The sequence below is a fragment of the Symphalangus syndactylus genome, chromosome X (assembly GCF_028878055.3).
Source record: "Symphalangus syndactylus isolate Jambi chromosome X, NHGRI_mSymSyn1-v2.1_pri, whole genome shotgun sequence".
NCBI lineage: Eukaryota > Metazoa > Chordata > Mammalia > Primates > Hylobatidae > Symphalangus > Symphalangus syndactylus.
In genome coordinates, this window is record NC_072447.2 from 137,542,819 (window position 1) to 137,566,737 (window position 23,919).

Sequence of the window (23,919 nt, forward strand, 5' to 3'; positions counted from 1 at the left end):
TTTTTATGTGATCAGAGTTTTATTTTATTTTTTGTTTACACATGAATATAAAAATATAGAAAAAGGCTTAATTCATGAAGTTGCTATAGGTTGCTCTTTCTCAAAAGTGCTCACATGAGGGTCACAAGAGCACTTATTTGTCAGACATTTGTACACTATATACTAATTCTAGAAATAGCATCTTCAGGAGACCCCAAACCTGAGGATCATATGGACCCAATCATATCATCTGTGTGAAGAGACCAATCCTCAGAAATATCAAGAAAGTGAGATGGCTGCAGAGGTTGAGCCTCCTGAGTCCCTGCTTGGTGACAAGGGACCTGGGTATGCTCTTCTTCATTGAAGACACAAGGTGGACAATCGCAGTTGGGCCTTTGGCTGGACTGTGACAAGCTGAACACCTCATAGCATTTCTCATCCTTCTGGGCTGTGGCCCTGCTCTTGCTGGCTACTCTCATGGAGCAGGGCTTGGTGAGCCATGGGGACTTTTGGGGGGCAGCACATGACACTGGGATCACAAACTTAGATGGCGTGCCCTTAGAAGAGTAGTGTATCTCAGTGCTGTAGATAACCATGTCCTGAGAGACAGCTTTGGCCCTGATGCCACATTCAGTAACACGGTAGGTGAACTGGTAGGCGTGTGGCTGAACATGGTTTGGGGGGCAACCCAGGCCCAAGTGTAGCTCATGAAAGTGTACACACACATCGTTGTTTAGCATGAAGGGGTGCACTGTGACCATGAACCAGTCTATGGAGCACAGCACAGTCATTGGACTTTGTCCTGAACCGGCTGAAAACGCAGAGGTGAGGAGGATCATCACTCCTATGAACTTAAAAACTTTCATCCCTGCAGCCAATCAGATAATGAACCACAGGAAACAGGAAGCCGTCCAGTGAGGATTTCTAGAGCACACAAAAACACAAGAGGCAAGTCATCTTATTTTCTATTGAAAGTTCAAACATGATATATTTTTTAAGCAAAAGGCTGTTCCTAAAGCATTAAGAAGAGGAAAACACTCATTTGAGAGAGAACTGAACTTTAATTTCATTGTTGGAACTCACGTGTTTATGGACGATTACAATGGCTTTTTAAAGTGACTTTCCCATGCTGTTCTAGTATAAAACGCATATCCCTAATATGTAGAACAACAGTTTACACTGATCAGGAGTGGCATCCTTTTGTGTTTAACCTCAAGACGAACCCAAAACAGAACAGTTTTTGTGTCAAACATTGAATAAAGAGACAGGAGATAGAGTTTAATTCAAGATGGCAATACTTGCCTCTTTAGGGGCCTCCATGTCCTCTCATAGGCCATACTAATGAACCCTTCCCTATTGCTTTTTTGTTCTTGTTACAACAGGTTTGATCAAATAAAAACCTATGAAGGAATTGTGGTTTATTCTTCACAACCAGATATTGAAATTTTGCCTAGTGGCTTACTTAAAATGATCAAACGAATGCTTCATAAACTCTGGCAGTAGCATCATAAGTCATTATGACCAATAGAGTCCCTGATAAATTCTTTGGGACACCTTGTAAAATACTAAAATTGCGGAAACATAAAAACATGCTGGTTTTTAATTTTACATTTTTCAATGCATATTACACATGAAAACTACCGTAAAAATCTTATATTAAAGAAAGGGGCAGCTTATGCCCGTAATCCCAGCATTCTAGGAAGCCGGGGTGGGAGGACTGCTTGAGCCCAGGAGTTCAAGAGCAGCCCGGGCAACATAGTGAGAGCCTGTCTCTATAAAACAATACAAAAAACTAGGTGAGTGTGGTGGTGCACGCCTGTAGTATGAGCTACTCAGGAGGCTGAGGTGGGAGGATCGCTTGAGCCTTGGAGGTTGAGGCTATAGTGAGCCAAGACTCTGCCACTGCACTCCAGCCTGGGCAACAGAGAGAGACTCTGTCTCAAAAAAAAGAAGAAAGGAAAGAAAGAGAGAGAGAGGGAGGGAGGGAGAGAGGGAGGATTCAGTTTGTACTTTACACATTGATTGACAAGATATCTCCTAAAATCTTTGCATTACATTCTTTTATTTTCTCTAGCTTTTTGTTGTTTTCTTTTTCCATAGGAAGCTCTGTGGCCACTTCCTAGTCCTATTGCTTCTAGCTCTCAAAGAGTGACAGGCAGACCAGTGAGGAGAAAAAGCAGTGCTAGGAATAAGTATCTAAAACATGCTATCAGAAGGAGGTAACAGATGAAGAAAGAAGAAAGCAAGAGCAACATCATCCAATGTTTTCCAACTCAACTTTCATTTTACAAGTGAAAATGACATAAATCACATAGTAAAGTACCTAAAGTTTGGAAGGAAATGTACATGCATATAGGGATTCACTTTTGTTCCCTGCTGAGATAAGTAACCCCTGCACAAATTCATTCTTTGACTGATATTTGTTGAATGCCTACTATGTGCATAGCAATGGGCCAAAAAATGTCCCAAGACATTTCTCTCCTCTCTTTTTCCCCAGTTGCAAAAATGCAGCTCTTTCTCTTCCCTTGATAGTGACAAATTTGCTGCATTGTTTAATGGAAACCATGGCACAGGAGCCCGCTAGAAAAATGCACTGGCCTGGATGAAATGTTTTGTTTCTGATTGGCACAGATTGGTCTCACTGTCTTTCACTCTGCCATTAATGATTCCTCATTCTCTCAGGGGTGTTGTGGGTGTAAAAGAGAAGCCCCACAGGTCTGCCAGGCTCCTTCCTTTCCTCTTCGTTCCTTCTGAAATGTCTCTCCTGGGACACCATTTTTGGGTTTTTTTTTCACAAAGCAAAAGTAGAAGCAGCAGCAACAAACAAACAAAAACCTAACCCCTTTCTCTCCCCCGCACCAAAAATCCCCAAAACAAACAAAAAGGAAACAATAATAACACAAATAAGTAAATTCTGATGTGAGCTGGTCCTGGATGGCTCAACAGTTAAGTAAAGAAACCACCTGCTCTGGGATACTGCATAACATTTGCTGAGGTACCTTTTGGAAGCTGAGATAATCACCCCATCACTACTGCACTACTGTCTTGGTCTATAGAAGACCAAATTGTCCTAAATGTTCTTTAAGTAGGTTTTCTTTCCCTTCCTGCCTCCCTCTTTTTCTCTCTCTCCTTCTTTCCTTCTTTCTTTAGCATCATCCCACAACCTGGGCCTAATTGCCCTGAATGAAAACTTCCTCCTTAAGTAGTTCTGGACTAGGCCAAGGAAACAACTGTTTTTGTTCAAACCCCAAAATTAACACCCAAGTTTAAGGCTACTCTTTTCCACAGAGCTAAGCCATCCATTTCCTCCCCCTCCCTCAAGCATCTTTCCTGTACTCCTTCTCCTCCTTCCCCAAAGATAATCCAAATATAAGTATAAAATGTCTAGAATTTCTGAGAAATGAGACTGTTGTCCCTCAAGCAACCATTTTAGACTACCTCACTTCCCACCCCCACACATTCATTTCTTGTATTATGTTGCACTGAGTCAGTCTCAAAGGAAGGGACTCAATAACGTCATTGAGTTTAGGGGTTCATTTAGTACAAGTCTCCAAATGTGAACACGGCAGAATCTGTTTCCTCTGACTTTCGTAAAGCCAAGAACAGCTCACCATGTGATAGGAGAAATAAACGAAGATGACTAGGCATGTGACAGCATACCCTTGAGCTCAGATAAAGCTTCAAGAGGAGGTCACTGAGACCCAGGTTTAAGGTTGCTCATCTCTAAGGGGAGAGAAAGGAGATTAGGGGGAAAGCAGAATGTACTTTCTAATGAGCTTGCGAATGCCTAGCTCATTGGCACACTTTGAGACTTACTCCTTGCTGAGAACAGATCCTCAAAGCAGGGCAGCCTCCCTTCTCCTGCTACCTGCAATTCCTAGGGAAGGGTAGAGTAGTGTGTGTGTGTGTGTGTGTGTGTGTGTGTGTTGGGGGACGGTTATTATTATTATTGTTATTATTTGAGACAGAGTCTCGCTCTGTTGTCCAGGCTGGAGTGCAGTGGCACGACCTCGGCTCACTGCAGCCTCCACCTCCCGGGTTCAAGCAATTCTTCTGCCTCAGCCTCCCGAGTAGCTGGGACTACAGGCGGGCGCCCGCCACCATGCCCTGCTAATTTTTGTATTTTTAGTAGAGACAGGGCTTCACCATGTTGGCCAGGCTGCTCTCGAACTCCTGACCTCAGGTGATCCGCCTGCTTTGGCCTCCCAAAGTGCTTGGATTACAGGATTACAGGCGTGAGCCATCACACCCGGCAGGGGGAATGGTTATAAGTCATTCACAACACAGTGTGAATTCATCGGCTGACTTTTCTAACACCTTGCTGAGATATGCTGGAAGAATGGGATCCCGAAAAAGGGAGGGAGAAAGTGGGCTCTAGTTATTGGGGGCAGAGGGAAAAGAAGGCTGAGGGGTTAGAGATGGGAAGGAGGTGCCAGAAGAGAGGGCTGTGTGGGGGTGCCCAGCTGAAGGTATTTTTAGCCATCATGCGGGCCATGCACAGTATCCCAGGAGCTGTGGGCAGAATTCTATTTAAAGTCTTTAGAACTCTTTAGAGCTGACTTGGAGTTGGGGACTGGGGAAGAAATAAATGCAAAGAAGGGAGCACTCATTTTGGGACTACTGTCCAGCTTCTTGGGGAGGCCTCTGGGCTGAGAAAAAAAGCAGTCTCAGGGTCTGTATTACCGTAGCCCCATTTCGACTGGATTGCAAATTAGCCTTGCAACATGCCCGAAGCAATGAGCTTAGATGCATTTGTATAGCCAAGTAGGGCTCAGCTGTTGGTACACAGCGTCCTGAACTGAGCTATAGAGAGGTCAGGCAAACCCAGAGCTTCTAATAACACCTGGATGCAAAATGTTTGCTTTCCTTGAAGCTACAGAGTACAAGTAGCTTTCTGTTTTTTTGTAAATGGAGTTTTTGCATATACATTTCCCGCTGGCTCCTTTAACAGAGTTTTCCTCTTTCCCTTTTTTTCAAGAACTCCCTAATAAGCCTTACTAAATTTTCTACATTAAAAAATCATACAACGTTTCATTTTGGGAATATAAACTATATTTCCTTTCTTCCCCCATAAACACATATGCTCTTTTAATTAAGTTCAGAAAAATGCCAGTGTTTATGTTTAAGAGCTATCTATATCAGTCACTGACAGTGATACAATCTGATTAGCAAAGCCAGACTGAGATCTCGTAGTACTTGTGAAACCAAGACAGCCCTTTTCTTCTTAGAGACAGGAAGAGAATGGATTGGCCAAAACAAAAAAAGGAAAGAGGAAGAAGAGCTGCCACTTAACTCCCCATCGTTAAATTTTTTATGCTGAAAATGCTGCTTACAAAGTTCAGCAGTTGTTCTGTTTTTAAATTGACAAATAAAAATTGTATATATTTATGGGATACAGTGTTCTATGTATACATGTAACAATGATCTATGTTTACATTGTGGAATGATTATTTTAGATCAAGTTGGTTAACATGTCCATTGCCTTACTTTAAGAAGTAGAGAGTAGAATGGTGGTTGTTGGGGTGGAGTGGAAGGGGTAAGGGGAGATACTGCTCAAAAAGTAAAAAGTTGCAGTTAAACAGGAGGAATAAGTTCTAGTGATCTATTGCACAGCATGGTGAGTTCAGCTAATAATAATGTATTGTATATTTCAAAATGGCTAAGAGGGTAGATTTTAAATGTTCTTACCATGAGCTCTATTTCTTAATGTTTTATAATAAAGAGATTGAATATTGGTCTGAGCACAGAGCATTTTTAATCTCAGGACCCCCAAAAAATCCTTTTAAAAAGAGACAAAAGCTGAAGTCCAAATTAGTTTTGTGACGTTAGAGAGTGAATTGAGAAGTGTAAGAGAAATCGCTTTGAAAGCAGACAGGATTTTTTGCCTCCCCATCTCCTCTGATGTCGTTAGAGACACGTATGAACTCTTTGCATGAAGAATGGGAAAGGGAATTAGCTAAACATTTCCACATCTGGTTTTGGAACGGTTTGGAAAAAGAATTCACTCCATAGGCTCCTGGAAGCTTTTTGGGTCGGCAGTTATTTATTTTTAAAATTCAGTATACTCGTGACAGCATAGTTATCATTTGTATATTGTTTTCCCAGAAACTTGTTGTCAAAACAAAAGGAAACAGCAGGGAAAAGGAAACTCCAAAGCAGCATGCAATTATCTCAGGGAAATGTAACTGTCAGGGCTTTGATTTGCAGCAAAGTTTGTTCACTCTCTTGCAGCTGATTTAAAGAAAAATGAATCTGAGTCAGAATAAAGATTCTTTTACAAGACAAGAACGGAAAAAAGGAATCCTAACATTTTGTGGGCGCTCTAGTTTAAACATTCAAGCAGTCACATTCTGACTGTGCCCTGCAAACTATCTCAAGGTTTGAGAGCCTTTTAAAATGGAGGTTCTTTTTAAAGCCCAGTTTTAAGGAATTAGTTGGCTCACTGCTCTCAAAGAAAGTGACAATTGTGATTAATACTAATGATGTTGAAAGTACATTAAAGTGAGTTAGAAAATTAAATAACTGCTTTTGTAGAATTTACATTAATTTTAAAGACGCTGAGACCGGTTCAGTTTTCCAACCTCATGAAGCACAGTGTTAAAGTAACCGCACATTATTCATCATTTTGTGTGGAAGAAGAATTATGAACTGCTAATGCTTAACAATGTCCATTTTCTCAGCAGAGAAAAACACCTTGACCGAACCCTAAAAAGGCTTCATTAAAATTAAACTAAAAAGCAGCCATTAAAAATTTATTTCTGATTCTAAAACTAACTGCAGAAAAATGGGGTGCTGTCGAAAAGAAAAAAGAAGGAAACACCCTTCTCAACCCCCAAATAACCATTGTTAAATTTTTTATATATTTCTAATTTGGGGGGAAAGTATATGTCCACATATATGATTCAAAGTTATCTCGGGGGAAAAAAAGTCAAGGCTTTTTGAAAGCTGTTTTTAATTTTTGACATTGAATTTTAAAGCAATCAAAGCATTATTTTTGTTTGGGCCATCTGGTTTTGTTCTTATAATCTGTTAAGCTATCAAGCATAGTTTAAATGTCATGGTTCATCTCATACACAAATAAAGGTTGCGAAATAAATAAGAATCCAAGCTCCTTGTAAGAGAGAAATTTCCGCTGGGTCGCAAATTTGGTTACTAAAAGGTGAGCAGTCCAATGTGAAATCAAACCATAATAAGGCTACATAACAAGGGTAAACCATGCCCTGACTGAACATAAATATTCCTAAATAAATACAGAAAGCCATACTTTAGAGGAAATTGCAAAGATCAGGTCATGGGAACTCCTCTCCTTTTGTGCAGAGAAGCTGAGTTGGTTGAATTTTAAACTTGAACAAAGAGATGTATTTCATAATTTCCATGAAGTGTGAGGGACATCCCAAATGTATGCCCCTAATTCAGTTTATGTTTTAACTTAACAATTTATTTGAGTTTGATTTTTTTCAGAAAACTACACCCTTTTCCACAAAGCCCCAGAGTCCCTTCTCATTTTAAAAGACAAGGTAGGTTTGTGTCCGTGCAGACCTCTCAACTCCACGGCAGCCACGGCCACATTTTTAACCCATTAGTAGTCTCTGGGAGTCTGCCAAAACCAGATAAAGGCCCATTTGCCTGAGGTGATCTGAAATCATCAGAAGGCAGAGGATTGAATCAGATGTTCCTTCAAGGGCTTCACCACCTCTTTGATACACCTGTGTCAATAAATGAGGGCTCTAGATGGCTTCCAAAAATGGTCAGGCACATTCCCGTCTCCCTTTCAAAATTGGGATTTTTGAGTACAGGTTTTCTTAAAGTGAGGTGCACGCATATGGCCCCTTAGGTGTGGCCTAAGTCCAAAATAAACCACAGTTGACTTTATAGGCTACTTGGCTGATTTTTCACTGACTTGACCAGAATGCATCTTTCCAAAACCCAAAGCTACCTTGTGCATGCCCCACCCAGAATGTGGTCACTTGGTGCATGTGTATAACACCCTGACTGAGGCCATTCACCATCGTTTGGCTCCTGAGAGGTAGAGAAGGTTTTAAAAAAGGTTCCTTTGATAGGAAGGCTGTTGGTCATTGTTAGTGAGCCTACCATTTGGGAGGCATGCGTGCATATCGGAGTAGGTAAAGAGGCATTGCTCTGTGATGAGGACATTGTAGGAAGAGAAATTTTCTCTCTCTCTCTCTCACACACACACACACACACACACACACAGTGATGGACAGACACACACACATACTGAGGAGAAGAAAATCTCCAAATCTGTTTCTTACTATTGCCCTGATCCCTACTATTTCTCCCCATTCCTTAATTATTGTACCATAAATTCCTTTAAAAGTGGAGTCTTGATCTACTATAGTATCTGGTACACAGTAAGTAGTTAGTAAATATTTTTTAAATGAAAGAAGGAAGAAATTAATGAATGACCACCAGAAATCACCACCTGCCCCTGTGCCTGCTTGTCCAGCCCCTAAGGGCCTGAATGTGGTTATTGGCTAACCCCTTCCTCCACTCCTTCTCCAGTCTCCCAGTTGAAGGCCTGGGGTAGCAGTAGAGCCTTTCTATAATAGAGAGTACAGAGTCCTAACAAGGGTCCTGGCCTGTCCACTTGCACACCTGCTTATCTTCTAGGCTCACTGATGCCAAGGGCTCTATGTCTGTCTCACCCAGTGGTACCCAATGCCCTGTCAATTAGCTCTTAGTCAGTGACCCCAAGTGGAGCCAGCACTCTTTGTACCCCTTTTCCTCCATTCCTATGATAAGTCGTCCTCTGGAAAGAAGACAAAGTGGAACTCTCCCCTAGTCTGGCCTTTACATGGGAGGAAAGAAGAAATTATCAAGCCGTATTTAGACCAAGTCCAGGCAATTGAGAGACAGCATAATCAGAAGCAGAAGCCTCAGGTTCACGAGGTACTGAAGAATGGTGGGGTGCCTCGAAGGGGCTTGCTAGAGTCCCCAGGTTTACCCAGGCAAATGGACTTAGCCCCTGAGGTTGTCCAAGGATTCCCTTAGCTAGAAAAAGGAACCTAAACCACAGGCTGGATATCTGTTCCTCCTGAGAGCAGACCTGCACATCCACTCCCAGTTCCAAGCACAGACACAGAAATCAGAAAATGCTAGAGGTTCTTGGGAAATCAGAGGCAAGATGGGTGAATTCTCCCCTACCCCAACTTGACCCTTGGCTCCCTCTGGGCTGGGCTTTTCACTCTGCCAATTCTGGACTAAAAGAGAGATCCAGGCTAACTTCAGGTCTGTTTGAGTGTCCCCGAGCCTGAATGTTCCCAAAAGTGCTTTGCAGTTGATCCTATCTCGACATATGATAGAGTATTGTACTGGTAAATATCACTATACACTTCTCTGATCTGGACTTTCTACATAACAAAGATTTGACTTTGGGTGTGATAGCTCCTTATCCTAGCAATATCAAAAAACATAACAATTTTTAAAAAATTAGCTGGATGTGGTGGTGCGCACCTGTTGTCCCAGCTACTCGGCAGGAGGATTGCTTGAGCCCAGAGTGGGACCCTGTCTCCAAAAAAAAAAAAAAAAAAAAAAAGAGCAAGAATAGGGTGTTGGGCTGGGCGCGGTGGCTCACGCCTGTAATCCCAGCACTTTAGGAGGCCAAGGCGGGTGGATCACGAGATCAGGAGATTGAGACCATCCTGGCTAACACGATGAAACCCCATCTCTACTAAAAATACAAAAAATTAGCCAGGCATGGTGGCACGTGCCTGTAGTCCCAGCTACTTGGGAAGCTGAGGCAGAAGAATCACTTGAACCCAGGAGGCGGAGGTTGCAGTGAGCTGAGATGGTGCCACTGCACACCAGCGTGGGCGACAGAGTAAGACTCCGTCTCAAAAAAAAAAAAGAAAGAAGAAGAACAGAGTGTTGGTTTGGTGCTTTTTTCCTGCAATTAATTACTTGGTTAAAAAAAAGCAATTGGTTGCCGGGCGCGGTGGCTCACGCCTGTAATCCCAGCACTTTGGGAGGCCGAGGCGGGCGGATCACAAGGTCAGGAGATCGAGACCATCCTGGCTAACACAGTGAAACCCCGTCTCTACTAAAAAATACAAAAAATTAGCCGGGCGAGGTGGCGGGCACCTGTAGTCCCAGCTACTAGGGAGGCTGAGGCAGGAGAATGGCGTGAACCCCGGGGGGTGGAGCCTGCAGTGAGCCGAGATGGCGCCACTGCACTCCAGCCTGGGCGACAGCAACTCTGTCTCAAAAAAAAAAAAAAAAAGCAATTGGTTAAACTTGTGTTCATCATTTGCATATTATAATATATAATATTTTAAAATACACCATATATAATGTTAAAAATAAATATAAAAGTGTTATCTATTATATCTAATAATATATACATATATGATATTAATATAATTATTAACAAGAAAAAGGAAGTTTCCCCCCACTGGTAATCTATCTTCCCTTAACAAAGAATGAACGACTTTCTTTCTGAAATTTTTCTCTAGGACTGAGACTTGAACTTACATCACTGGACTACAAATGTTTAGGAATACCTATCTATGTATTCTATATCTATATATCTAATATTCTATATATAGATATATACATTATATATCTGTATCTATTCTATATCTATATATCTACATATTCGATATAGCTAGATAATTATATATACATATATGTATAAAATTGTGTCCTCCCGGCTGGGTGCGGTGGCTCACACCTGTAATCCCAGCATTTTGGGAAGCTGAGGTGGGTGGATCACAAGGTCAGGAGTTCAAGACCAGCCTGGCCAATATGGTAAAACCCTGTCTCTACTAAAAATACAAAAATTAGCCAGACGTGGTGGCACACGCCTGTAGTCCCAGCTACTCAGGAGGCTGAGGCAGAAGAATCGCTTGAACCCAGGAGGTGGAGGTTGCAGTGAGCCAAGATCGTGCCACTGCACTCCAGCCTGGGCGACAGAGTGAGACTCTGTCTCAAAAAAAAAAAAAAATTGTGTCCTCCCAAAAAGATATATTGAAGTCTTAACCCCTGGTACATCAGAATGTGACTTTATTTGGAAATATGCTCTTTACAGAAGTAATCAAGATAAAATGAAATCATTATGGTGGGCTCCAATCCAATATGACTTATGTCTTTACAAAAGGGGAAAATGTGGACACAGAGACAGACACACACAGAGGTAAGACAATGTGAGACATGTAGGAAGAAGGCGGCCATGTGCATCACTCCAGTGATGTGCCTACAACCCCAGGAACGTCAAGAATTGTTGGCAAATACCAGAACTAGAAGAGGCTTCTCTAGAGCCGTCACACAATATGGCCCTGCTGACACCTTGATTTTGAACTTCCGGCCCCCAGAGCTGTAAGACAATACATTTTTTGTTGTTTTAAGCCACCCAGTTTGTGTACAGCAGCCCTAGCAAACTAACAATTATATATTCCCAACAAATGGAACAGACACACATGCCTCCTTTCTGAGATAGGAGCCTGCAATTATTAATGTTCTGACTCTGTGTTTTATTACAATCTTAAATTCCATTTAGAATTAGAAATATGATGAATATGATGAGGCAACAAGGAATACAGACAAAAACTTAGAAAGAAAGGGGCCAGTTAAAAGTGGTATTGGTGCTGATATTTGATGCCTACAGGAGAAACTCAACTAGAATTGCAGTGTAATATCAGGGAGATGTTCCCAACTATAAAAGTTGTCCAAAAATGGATGGAGAAACCTAGAGTGAAACTAAGATCTCTTTGTTCCCTGTAGGCGTTCAGTTAGAGGCTGGCCAGCCACTTGTTGGGGTCACTGGAGAGGGAGATCCTGTCCTATATCAGAGGCTAGAGTAGATGATCTTTGGCCGGGTGCGGTGGCTCATGCCTGTAATCTCAGCACTTTGGGAGGCCAAGGCAGGCGGATCACCTGAGGTCAGGAGCTCAAGACCAGCCTGGCCAACATGGTGAAGCCCCGTCACCACTAAAAATACAAAAATTAGCTTGGCGTGGTGGCACATGCCTGTAGTCCCAGCTACTCGGGAGGCTGAGGCAAGAGAATCGCTTGAACCGGGGGGCAGAGGTTGCAGTGAACTGAGGTCGCGCCACTGCACTCCAGCCTGGGCAACAGAGAGAGAGACTCCATCAAAGAAAAAAAAAAAAAGATGGTGTTTAAGGTTCTATCACAGAATGCCTCGTGTGTGCATGCATATGTGTGTGTGTGTGTGTGTGTAGTGAAGGGATAGATTAGCACATGTATTATGAACACATGCATGCATGGGAACACACACACACACATACATCATGCACACATACAGAGGTCATTTATGTAGGTCTTCTCTTGAAAGTCTTACAATGTCATCAATGCCTGAAGCCTCTAATCCTGACATACGGAAGATTATATAACATTTTCTAACAGGGACTTGACCTCGCAGCCAGGTTTTTGTTGTGACTGGATGTGACTGTGTATTGGTGGCAATTACAAGGGGAAGGTGGAAGGGGAGAAGGGAGGGCAGGTCATGATATAGAGAAAAATACTCAGAGTGATTCTAAGTATTAGCCATTAAGAAAACAAACCAGCCGGGCGCAGTGGCTCACGCCTGTAATCCCAGCACTTTGGGAGGTCCAGGCAGGCAGATCACAAGGTCAGGAGATCGAGACCATCCTGGCTAACATGGTGAAACCCCGTCTCTACTAAAAATACAAAAAATTAGCCAGGTGTGGTGGCGGGCGCCTGTAGTCCCAGCTACTCAGGAGGCTGAGGCAGGAGAATGGTGTGAACCCAGGAGGCAGAGCTTGCAGTGAGCCGAGATCGCACCACTGCACTCCAGCCTGGGCGACAGAGCAAGACAGTGTCTCAAAAAAAGAAAAAAGAAACCTCAGAATGGAGCTTACTGCCCAGTCCTAAAGCCTGGGGGTGGGGCAGTGGAAATGGTCTTTCTTCCGTTTTTTTTTTTTTTTTTTTTTTTTTGACATAGAGGCTTGCTCTTTGCCCAGGCTGGAGTGTAGTCATGCAATCACAGTTTACTGCAGCCTCATCTCCTGGGCTCAAGCGATCCTCCTGCCTCAGCCTCCTGAGTAGCTGGGATCGCCTGGCTACTTTTTTTTTGAGGAAATGGTCTTTCTAAGCAGCATGGTCTCTGAAAGCCTGAACTGGGGGTTCATGTGATGCTTGTCTTTGGGGAACTTACAGGAGAGCTGATCAAGAGAGATAACAGGAGGGAGTTATCTACTGGGGTGGGGCTGGGGAAATCTCTAGACAAAAGATATCCAAATTAAAGCGAATTTCTTGCACCGAATTTAAAAAGTTGGGGCTCTGATCCTTGGAACTGCAGTCTATGGAGGCCCTGTCACAGTTATAGGGCAAATGTTCAAAGTAGAAATACTTTCTATTTCACCTAGAAAGTAGTAGTAGTGATGACTTTAAAAATATATATTTATGCTTCTTTGCAATGTCTTAAGTGATTACAGAAACAAGGGGTTCCAAAAAGCTTGTTTAAACATGTATGGATTACACATGGCAACAAATCTCAAAATATGGCACTTTTGCTTTAATTTGGATATCTTTTGTCTAGAGATTCCCCAGCCCTACCCCAATAGAATGCACTCCCTCCTGTTCTCCCTCTTGATCCTTGCAGCTCTCCTGTAAGGGCCCCAAAGACAGGCATCACATGTTAAAACTGTGGAAACGGGGGTCCCAGAAGGGCAGAGAGCCTTGGCCAAGATCAAGGTTGGATAAGTCAATTGGGGCCTCAGGCTTTTCCACCAGCCTGTCTGGCTTCTCTGCCTTACAACTCAGAAAAATGGCCAGACATTATAATGAATTTAATCACCATGAAAGAAAAGGAAAGTCCTGAGGTGGCTTGGCTTCTGCACTATGGCTCTAAAACACTTGAGTGATTCTGCTTCAGTGTCTGATGGCTGAGTTTTCAGGAGAGGTGACAGAATCAACTTTCAAACTGAGCAAACCAAAGCATAGAGGGGCTGTGGGAGCAATTTCCCATGCATGACTCGGGGAAGCTGAGAGAAGCTCTAAGATGGTAGGTGGCAGTGAGAAACAGGAACAAATCTTTCCTGAAAACAACAAGAGGAAGAATGGAGTGTTCTCAGGCTTTCACACAAGACTCGTGTCACAGGCTGGAGACGGGAGACCCAGATAGACTCCAGCTGAGCGGTGGTTTGTGCTTTCCCGGAAAGCTGAGGCCTCTAGAACTTAGGGCAGTGAGGGCAGATGCTCATCCCTAGGAGGACACCCACATCCAAGAAGAGCAGATAATTCCTGTATTCCAAGAGCTCTGTGCACTTCTTTATGAACTTGCCCTGCTTTCACAAAACATAGCTATTTCTCAAGCCAAGCCACCAGTTCTAAAATTGATCACACTGCATTTATGCTGGGTATAAATGGATCTAGATGGGTGGTTTAATTTCCCACGTGGCTACCTTCTGCCAATTGGAGCACCCTTGGAAGTAGAAGAACAAAAAGAGGTTCAAGGTAGGCAGGCCACTAGGATTTTTGAAACTCGGATATTTTGTCTTATACAAAGAGCAACAACTTTTCTACACACCCTCAAAAATAATCCTACTTTTTAAAGCTTTCTTTTTACACCTAAGTGATGAGAACAAAGACAGAAACTGAGTCCACCCACTAGACAAAACCTCTCAGCATAGGCAGTTGCTTAAATGTGGCAACTGAGATTCCCGCAGAAGGAAGAAAGGAAGGAAAACAGGAAGGAGAGAAATGGATATTTATTGAGACACTGTGTTACTGTGTTAAGGGCTGTACGTGCAGTATCTCACTTAACCCTCATAGCAACTCTGTGTGGTATTATTATTAGCTTCCTTTTATGGAAGAAGAATTGAGGATCAGAAAGGTTAGGAAATTCACTAAAGACACAAAGGTCATAAGTGGCAAAGCCAGAACGAGAGGCTTCTATAGTTCTCTGTCTAGTCTATGCCAGTGCCAAGAAAGTAAACACAGTGAAGGTGTTCAAAACAGAGGACATAAAAGAGCGGCAACGGTTGTTTATGGGTATGAGAGTCTAGGATGGTGGAGAGGTGGGGAAGTTAATAGCTTTTCAAGCAGGGGAAATTGAGAAAAATAGAGGCAATAAATGGGAGACAGAAATTCAAGGGCATTTAGAGTAGATAATTCTGGACCACTGTTTCTATTTTATCACTCTCTATATTTTAGACTTCTTGACAGCACACAGCCATTCCTTATTTCAATGTAACACATTTATTCCGTGGGCTGCGTGCATACCCAGAACACAGTGAACCTCGAGACACACTGTATATTCAGGCCTTCTCAATCTGTTTTGACGAGGGAAATGTGTATGGCTTCTGTACAAAGCCACCAGATATGGTAACCCCAAACTAAGAAGAATGGCCTGTAGACTCACCCAATAAATCTTCCTGAATGGAAAAAGGGTACCACACATTCTCCAACTCTTGCATTTGTTATGGAAGTGGAGAATCACATATTCCTGATTCCACTCTGAGGACAGGGATTGTGTGTCTTTCTGATTTCATCATGTCTTTAAAAAGAATGGGCTTCTCTTGCCAAGCCTGAATGTTTGTGACACTCCAGACCTGGATGTCAGGGCTTGGATGGGAAGGAGGGAAAGAGTACAGACAGTCGAATGACTGAGTCAATGGGCAATGTCTCATTAGTGCCATGTTGGAAACAACCAGAACTAGGCAGCCCTGGTTCCCTAACATAAGTTGGGTTTTTACAAACATTTTAATTTGTAAAAACTGGAAAAAGGGTGGGGGGCACTTACTGAGTTTGAAGAAAGCAGCAGGGTGAAAGCGCCCTTCATTCCTGATTAAAACCACTAGCTTCAGTTGCTGAAGAAAGGAACTGAGTTTATTTCCCCCCAATAATACCATCTGGTGGTTTCTCAGACTCTTTTTTTTTTTTTTTTTTTTTTTGAGATGGAGTCTCACTCTGTTGCCCAGGCTGGAGTACAGTGGTGGGATCTTGGCTCACTGCAACCTCCACCTCCTGGGTTCAAGCGATTCTCCTGCCTCAGCCCCCTGAGTAGCTGGGATTACAGGCACCCGCCACCACGCCCGGCTAATTTTTGTATTTTAATAATGACGGAGTTTCACCATGTTGGCCAGGCTGGTCTCAAACTCCTGACCTCAAGTGATCCACCCACCTCGGCCTCCCAAAGTGCTGGGATTACAGGCGTGAGCCACCGAGCCCGGCCCAGTTTCTCAGACTCTTTATGAAGAATCCTATATTGTTCGAGCTATGAACCAGCTCATAATAAGAGCTGAACAACTGTGGCACCCACCTGTTAGAAATCAAGACTGGGGTATTAAAACCAGAAGTCCTGGCCTATTAGAGGGGCCTGACCATTTTGTGTGGAAAGCAAACCTCGCCTAAACCCAGGGATTAGCATGTTCACATTGGGACAATAACTGAAGCAGGTGCTCATTCTATGGGTTGTTCGGAATCATTTTTCTGACTGCGTAGAGGTAGAAGCTGAAATAGAATAAGTTCTCAGAGGGCATGACTCCAAACAGGGAATGGGGAGGGAAGTGAGGCATTCCTTATTCTTTGCTTCCTCGGAAAATGGAAAAAGAAACTCTGGCACAAAATGGCAGCTGCCCTGGCTCATTGGCGGTTCTGCTAAGAAACTAGGGAGCAAAGAGCTGATTAAAGAAGGTCATGTTTATCTAGGGATATGGTAATTGGAACACACCCTCACTAGTGATCTAAGTTTAAATCCCCAGCCTCTAAATAAGCAATACTTTCAAAAGGGCCACCTTATCATTATTTATAAAATAGTCTGATTTTCAGGGAGGAGTACTTCTCTTTTAAGCCTCTCCTTTAGAGATTTTGTATGTGGGAGATTATAGACCTCGGGGAGTATTTTTTTTTTTTTAACTGAGTTTTAAAGTCACCATAGTGTTTGTAAATAAAATAAGATAAAATAACATAAATACCAAGTTTTAAGTAGTATCGATTATTTTTAAGAACAAGGGCTTATGGTTTTGCTGACTTCTTAAGATTCTGTGAACTTAGAAGGGTGACTGAAAACTTGGTGTTAGTAGTATTCTTGTTCTGATTTCCCTATATGGACACATCCTTGGAACTTCCAGATCTGTCTAATTGGATATTGGGGATAAGAAGTGATTTGGGTGAGGAGAAAAGGCAAAGTTATGGAGGAGACAATGACTTAGCTCACTCATGGGACAGAAATGAGTGCAATGTATTTGGACAGACTTATAAGGACAGAAAAAAAGGTGAGAAGAAAGTCTAGGGAAAGAAGTTTGGAAGCAATGAGGTCCTGGAGGGTTTGAGGCAGGATAGTCTAGTAGTTGAGTGGCTTTGATGCACCAAGAGAGACTTGGAATAAGACGGTGCTAACTAACTTTGGGAATTACTTTCTAAGCACTGTTTTCATCATTTGTAAATGAGGATAATAATAATAACGATAACACTGCATCAGGTCGTTATGATTATTAAATGACACCATGAGTGTAAAACTGTTTAGTGTAGCTCCTGTCATGCAAGTGCTCAATAAGTTAGTTATTATTAAAATTATTACTGTTGAATATAGAAATTAGACTAAACCACACATGGAAACAGAGTTCATAGCACCTTTTAGAAGCTCCTAAGCTCTCTCTTTTTAAAATGTCTCGACTTTTGATATAATGATAAGGAGGGTTTTCTTGTTGTTTTTTTTTTAAATTTTTTGGTAGAGACAGGGTCTTGATATGTTGCCCACGCTAGACTCAAACTCCTGGCCTCAAGCGATGCTTCTACCTCAGCCTCCCAAAGCATAGGATCACAGGCGTGAGCCACTACGCCTGCCTGGCTTTTTTTTTTTTTTTTTTTTTTTTTTTTTTTGCTGACGTCTAAACCACATCTGAGTTGTTTTTTTTTTTTTTTAAATGCCCAGGGAATTGGAGATATACAGACCTAAGTTTGAATTGAGGCTCTGTCACTTCCTAGCTGTGCGACCTTGGGTAAGTCCCTTTTCTGTCCTGGCCTCAGTTTCCTCATATAAAATAGGGACAGTTACAATAGCAACCTCAATGGGACTGGAGGAGTGAATGAGGTCTGAAAAACTGCACGTACAGGGCCTGGCACAGAGCAAGTGTCCAATCAATGGGAGCTATAGAATAGGCTCAGGCAGACAGCCTGGCTGCAGGGCTCTTTCCGCCCCCACCTCCCTCCACCCCCTGGTTAGTCCCAACTAGAGTCCCATCAATCTGCCACTCTCCTCAGGGGTTGCTGGAAATTCCTGGCGCAGATGTCTCCTACAGAGACGAGTTTTGGATATTCCTCCATCCACCCCTGTTACCACTGAATTATGGGGAGAGAGAGAAGGAGAGAAGACCCATTGAGAGGGAGAGGAGAAAACAAACGACTTCTGTATACTACTGCCCTGGCTAGCCCAGGCCCATGCCTGAAATAGGTGTTCGGTAAATACTTGAGGAATGTATGTACAAGTGAATGAAAAAAAAAAAAAAAAAAAAGGCTGCAGGCAGGCATCCGGGCAGGCAGAGAAAGAAATCCGAGTCATGGCAAACTTTTCCTGACTATGCCTCCATGACATCTGTCTATACAGGGGCCTCCCCTGGCTATGGGTTCACTCAATAACTCCAATTCACTCCTTCCTTTTGCACAGATCACATGCAACACCCTACACGCTCCCTTCAAGAGATCCAGACAGAAGCTTGGGGGCTCACTACTTTGGGGTCAGAGCACTTGAATTGCTTAGCTGTGGGCAGAAATGCTGATCTCAGGCAGCCCAGCAAGGGGTATCCAGATATAACCCCATTCATCATTCTGAGATTCCCTTCTTGTCCTGAGACCAAGCAGTAGGGTGCTAGACAACAGGACCCACCAGTCCACTTCCATTTTCCATGTAACACATGTAAGCAATATGACTACCAGGTTTTGACGTGAAGGATTTGCAAGTGAGTGAAGACACCTGTGCACACAGGTGGATAAACACGAGCATTGAACGTGCACGCTGACCATCCAAGGGACTGACACTGAGGATTATGCTTTTTCTGGGCAACATTTTAAAACCTTATGTGTGAGGGTTTCTCGGTGCCCTTCATAAACTCAACTTCTGTTCCAACATTTGTTTCAAATAAGATTTCCTTCCATAAAAATACCACTTAAGGACACATACGCAGAATATGCATTTGGCTTTTCCTGGGTGTTAAATATTTTATTTGATGTGCTGATTTTGTTACTACATCACTGGAAAATTAATCCACAATGAATTGCCTGTGTGACAAGCTCTCACCACAAAAGCAACAGCGATTTGAATCTTGAATCCTGGATTATTTATCTCTTGCTCCATGTGAGCTCCTAGCCTCAATTTCACACCTGATCTCCTGTTACCCACAAATTCTGCAACTGACACATAAACACAGGCAGAACGTCTTTCTCCCTAAATAAATAAAAACAACAAGGAATCAGAAAAACGGGGCAAGGATTCCACCTTTCATGATGCCACTTAAAATTTAAAAAGTATTTTAGGCCGGGTGCGGTGGCTCACACCTGTAATTCCAGCACTTTGGGAGGCCGAGGCGGGCCGATCACGAGGTCAGGAGATCGAGACCATCCTGGCTAACATGGTGAAACCCTGTCTCCACTAGAAGTATTAAAAAAAAAAAAAAAGCCAGGCATGGTGGCACGCGCCTGTAGTCCAGCTACTCGGGAGGCTGAGGCAGGAGAATCGCTTGAACCCCAGGAGGCGGAGGTTGCAGTGAGCTGAGATTGCGTCACTGCACTCCAGCCTGGGTGACAGAGTGAGACTCTGTCTCAAAAAATAAAATTTTTTTTTTAAAAGAGAACCATTAAGCCAGATCTTGCTAACACATGTAACTTCTTGATTAGTTCCACATTCACATAATCTCTGCCTTGAGTTGGTTCTGGGGTCTGACTTAGCAAGCTTTTGTTGTTATCTCATTCCACATGTGCTGAGAGTGAGGGATATCTGTGAGTTGCTCTTTATTGTTTAAGTTAAAAAAAATAGTGAAGACCACAGCTGACTCCCAGCTCATGGGTTAATGAATGAGCGCCAGGGAGTGTGTTTATGGTGTCCTGAGGTGGGGACCCTGAGGTGGGGGTAATTTTGGTCCAATGGCAGCTGGTTAGGCAGCTGGTAGAGAGCAGCTGCAGGAATGGGACTATTTCTACGGGGGGTAGAATTTAAAGTTGGACTTCTGGATAGAACTGTTCAAGTTGAGCTGCCCCTGGGTTGAATTCTCCCCCTCGGTATAGGTTACCAGCTTATGCTTTGACATCAGAGGTACAAGGAGTTGGGGGAGGGAACTAGGGGTGAAAAGAAGGACCCCTGCCAACTTCCTGAGTCACAGCATTACTGGGGAGAAGTTGGGACCCAAAGGTGCCCATTGCCATGTGCCCTCCTTCCCCTCAACATGATGTTTTGATGGAACTTAGCATTTGAGAATGTACCGCCAACAGGGCTCTCATTTAAAATGTAAAATGTCCTTTCATAACTGTTGGAAAGGAGGTTTGTATACATGGAGAGCATCTAGGATTTGCCCATTTCTGTGAAAAAAAAAATTCTTCCTGACTGTAAATCCTGTGCTCTGTAAATAATTGTTGGGTCCAAGAAGACCAACAACTTGCATTTTCCTACCCCACCGCCTGCCCTGCTTTTGAAGTCCACAGCGAGGGGAGGAGGAGAGGGCATCTGGAGGGAGGAGACGGCAAATGGTCCAAACACACATATTTATTTAGTAAACAAGCTCATCATCTCCTCAATTTTAAAATTCACTGTGAGCAAGTACAAGCACAGACTTCATTTGAAAAAAATGTACAGCATTCCCCTTAAAGCGATTTGGTAATTGCAGGAAACAGAGAGCAACATTCCACCCAGGTGCTCACTACGGCACACCTGTGAGTTTGGAAACAGTCTCAGCTGTTAAACCTGAGGGGCTGTGAAGCCACCTTTGGATTAGGCTGTGAAAGGAAGAGTGGTAGGGGAAGGCCGCAGAGGGCAGCTAGGCCTCTTCTTTTCAGGGGACTCCAAGGTCATCTTGCTGCCTTCTCCCTCTCCTCCTTCTCTTCCTTCTCCTCACTAACATTTTTTTTTCTTTTTTTCTTTTCTTTTCTTCTTTTTTTTTTTTTTTTTTGAGATGGAGCCTCACTCTGTCGCCCAGGCTGGAGTGCGATGGCATGATCTTGGCTCACTGCAGCCTCCGCTTCCCAGGTTCAGGTGATTCTCCTGCCTCAGCCTCCCGAGTAGCTGGGACTACAGGTGTGCACTACCACGCCCAGCTAATTTTTGTGGTTTTTTTTTTTTTTTTTTTTTTTTGGTAGAGATGGGGTTTCACCGTGTTAGCCAGGCTGGCCTCGAACTCCTGACCTCAAGTGAGCTGCCCGCCTTAAGCCTCCCAAAGTGCTGGGATTATAGGCATGAACCACCGCGCCCAGCCCTCATTAACATTTATGGAGTACTAACAACATGCCAGGCACTGCACTTAGGGCTTTGTGAGCCTTGCTTCATGTAGGCTTCACAGTGTTCTGAGGTAGGGACTGTTATTATTCCCATGTGAGAGAGGAGGAAACTGAGGCCTAAAGACTTTGGATGACTTGCTCATGCAGGTCACATCCTAGTAAGTGACCAGGAGTCAAGGCCAAGCTGAGCTCACTCCACAGCTGGTTCTCTCCCCACAGAAGTCAGACATTTCCTTAAGCCTCCCTTTATGGGCTGGGTGTGGTGGCTGGGGCATGTAATGCCAGCACTTTGTGAAGCCGAGGAGGAAGGATGGATCACTAGAGGCCAGGAGTTTGAGACCAGCTTGGGCAACAAAATGAGACCCCTGTCTTTGCAAAAAAATTAAAAAATAAATAAATAAATAAATAAATAAATAAATAAAAATAGCCGGTCACGGTTGTTGGCACCTATAGTCCTAGCTACTTGGGAGGTTGAGCTGGGAGGATCGCTTGAGCCTGGGATTTTGAGGCTGCAGTGAGCTATGATTGTGCCACTGCACTCCAGCCTGGCTGACAGAGCGAGACCCTGTTTCAAAAAAAAAAAAACAGCTTCCACTTGTAGATCCTGTTAAGATGCAGACTGCTCTAGGGAGGTGTAGCCCTTTAAATCCCTCAGTTCTCCAGAACAATTTCATGAAGAGAGGGCCCAGGTACATCACAGAAAATGGTAAGTAGGGGAGATGGCACCAGTAAGATGCTCCCCAATTTTCCTTTTTCTCTCACTTCATTCAAGTGCTATTCATGGTGGCCTCTGCCGTGGCTCGCAGGCATCTTAAGGTTGTTCATAAGACCCACTAGCTTTCAATGAGGCAGGCAGCGAGGGAAGGGGACAGGGATTAAACTCGATGTTGTTCTGTTGCCTCCCTTCATAACCTCCAAACTATAAAAAAAGGGCACGTTTCATGCAGAATAAAACAACTGTCAAGATATTTCTTATTTTTATGAACTGGTACAGTTTTACCCCAACTTAGAAAATGTGATTGACCCTAGAAAAGCCCAATTTATAAGGTTCTGGTACTTGTATTCTTTCTCACAACATTTTGAAAGTTTATATACAAAGAGGATGCATATAGGAAAGTGATATAAAAACACCCTTGAATAGATTTTCTTTAACTATGATTTGATTAGCTTACCCCCTCTTTTTTTTTTTTTTTTTTTTTTTTTTTTTGAGACGGAGTCTCGCTCTGTCGCCCAGGCTGGAGTGCAGTGGCGCGATCTAGGCTCACTGCAAGCTCCGCCTCCCGGGTTCACGCCATTCTCCTGCCTCAGCCTCTCCGAGTAGCTGGGACTACAGGCGCCCGCCACCACGCCCGGCTAATTTTTTTGTATTTTTAGTAGAGACGGGGTTTCACCGTGGTCTCGATCTCCTGACCTCGTGATCCACCCGCCTCGGCCTCCCAAAGTGCTGGGATTACAAGCGTGAGCCACCGCGCCTGGCCTGCTTACCCCCTCTTTAGGGGGAAAGCTAGCGATTTTCTAGCTGTTTTGCTGAAAAATACTCTCATCTTCAAACTCGGTAACATCTAAATCATGCACCTTTTTTTTTTTTTTTTTTTTTTTTTTGAGACGGAGTCTCGCTGTCTCCCAGGCTGGAGTGCAGTGGCGTAATCTCGGCTCACCGCAAGCTCCGCCTCCTGGGTTCACGCCATTCTCCCGCCTCAGCCTCCCGAGTAGCTGGGACTACAGGCGCCCGCCACCACACCCGGCTAATTTTTTTTTGTATATTTAGTAGAGACGGGGTTTCACCGTGTTAGCCAGGATGGTCTCGATCTCCTGACCTTGTGATCCACCCACCTCGGCCTCCCAAAGTGCTGGGATTACAGGCGTGAGCCACCACGCCCGGCCACACCCTTTTTTTCTAGAAGCCTTTATTTAATTAATTAATTAATTTATTTATTTATTTTTTGTGACACGGAGTCTTGCTCTGTTGCCCAGGCTGGAGTGCAGTGGCGTGATCTTGGCTCACTGCAACCTCTGCCTCCCGTAGAACCCTCTTTTCTGTTCTGTGTGTGCTGTAGTTAGACCCTCCTTGTGTGGGGAACCCACAGGAACCTGTGGTTGTTTGGTGATTGCAAAATGCTGGTGAATAAATGACCGCATCTACAGCTGGGGAGCAGGCCCAGGATGGATGTGGGGTGAGGGTGCTGTGAAGAAAATGATCTCACCAGAGCACCACTGGCCAGGAGAGAGAGGAGCCTGGAGAATACTGAAGGATGGAGAAAACACGAGCTGGAGGAAGTAAGAAGGAGACATTTGAGAGAAGGGATGAATTCAATCAAGAGTAGCAGAGAGCAGAAGAACAGCTGGGGAAAAATTTGACTGACTTAGGGGCCCAGGGAGAAAAATGAATTCAAGCAATACAGGGCATCTGATCAAGGGAGGGGTTGAGCAACAGCTCTGGTGTCAGGTGGCTATGACGAGAGCACTGGATACTGAACATGGAACTCAGCCAGAAAGGACCCTGTTTCCCTGAAGGGA

General features: G+C 43.6%; 1 protein-coding gene across 4 annotated transcripts in view; it reads right to left on the reverse strand.

Annotated features, from left to right (window-relative positions):
• PLAC1 (placenta enriched 1) overlaps positions 1-23,919 on the reverse strand; it is a 201,761-nt gene continuing 177,842 nt past the window's right edge. For 3 of the 4 annotated variants that reach the window (XM_055267644.2, XM_055267646.2, XM_055267645.2), the window contains one exon: positions 1-903. In XM_055267644.2, coding sequence (XP_055123619.1) covers positions 207-845 — 639 coding nt within the window. In that variant the 5' untranslated portion in view covers positions 846-903 and the 3' untranslated portion in view covers positions 1-206. The remainder of the gene's footprint in view (positions 904-23,919) is intronic. The other variant, XM_055267643.2, reaches the window with a different exon arrangement.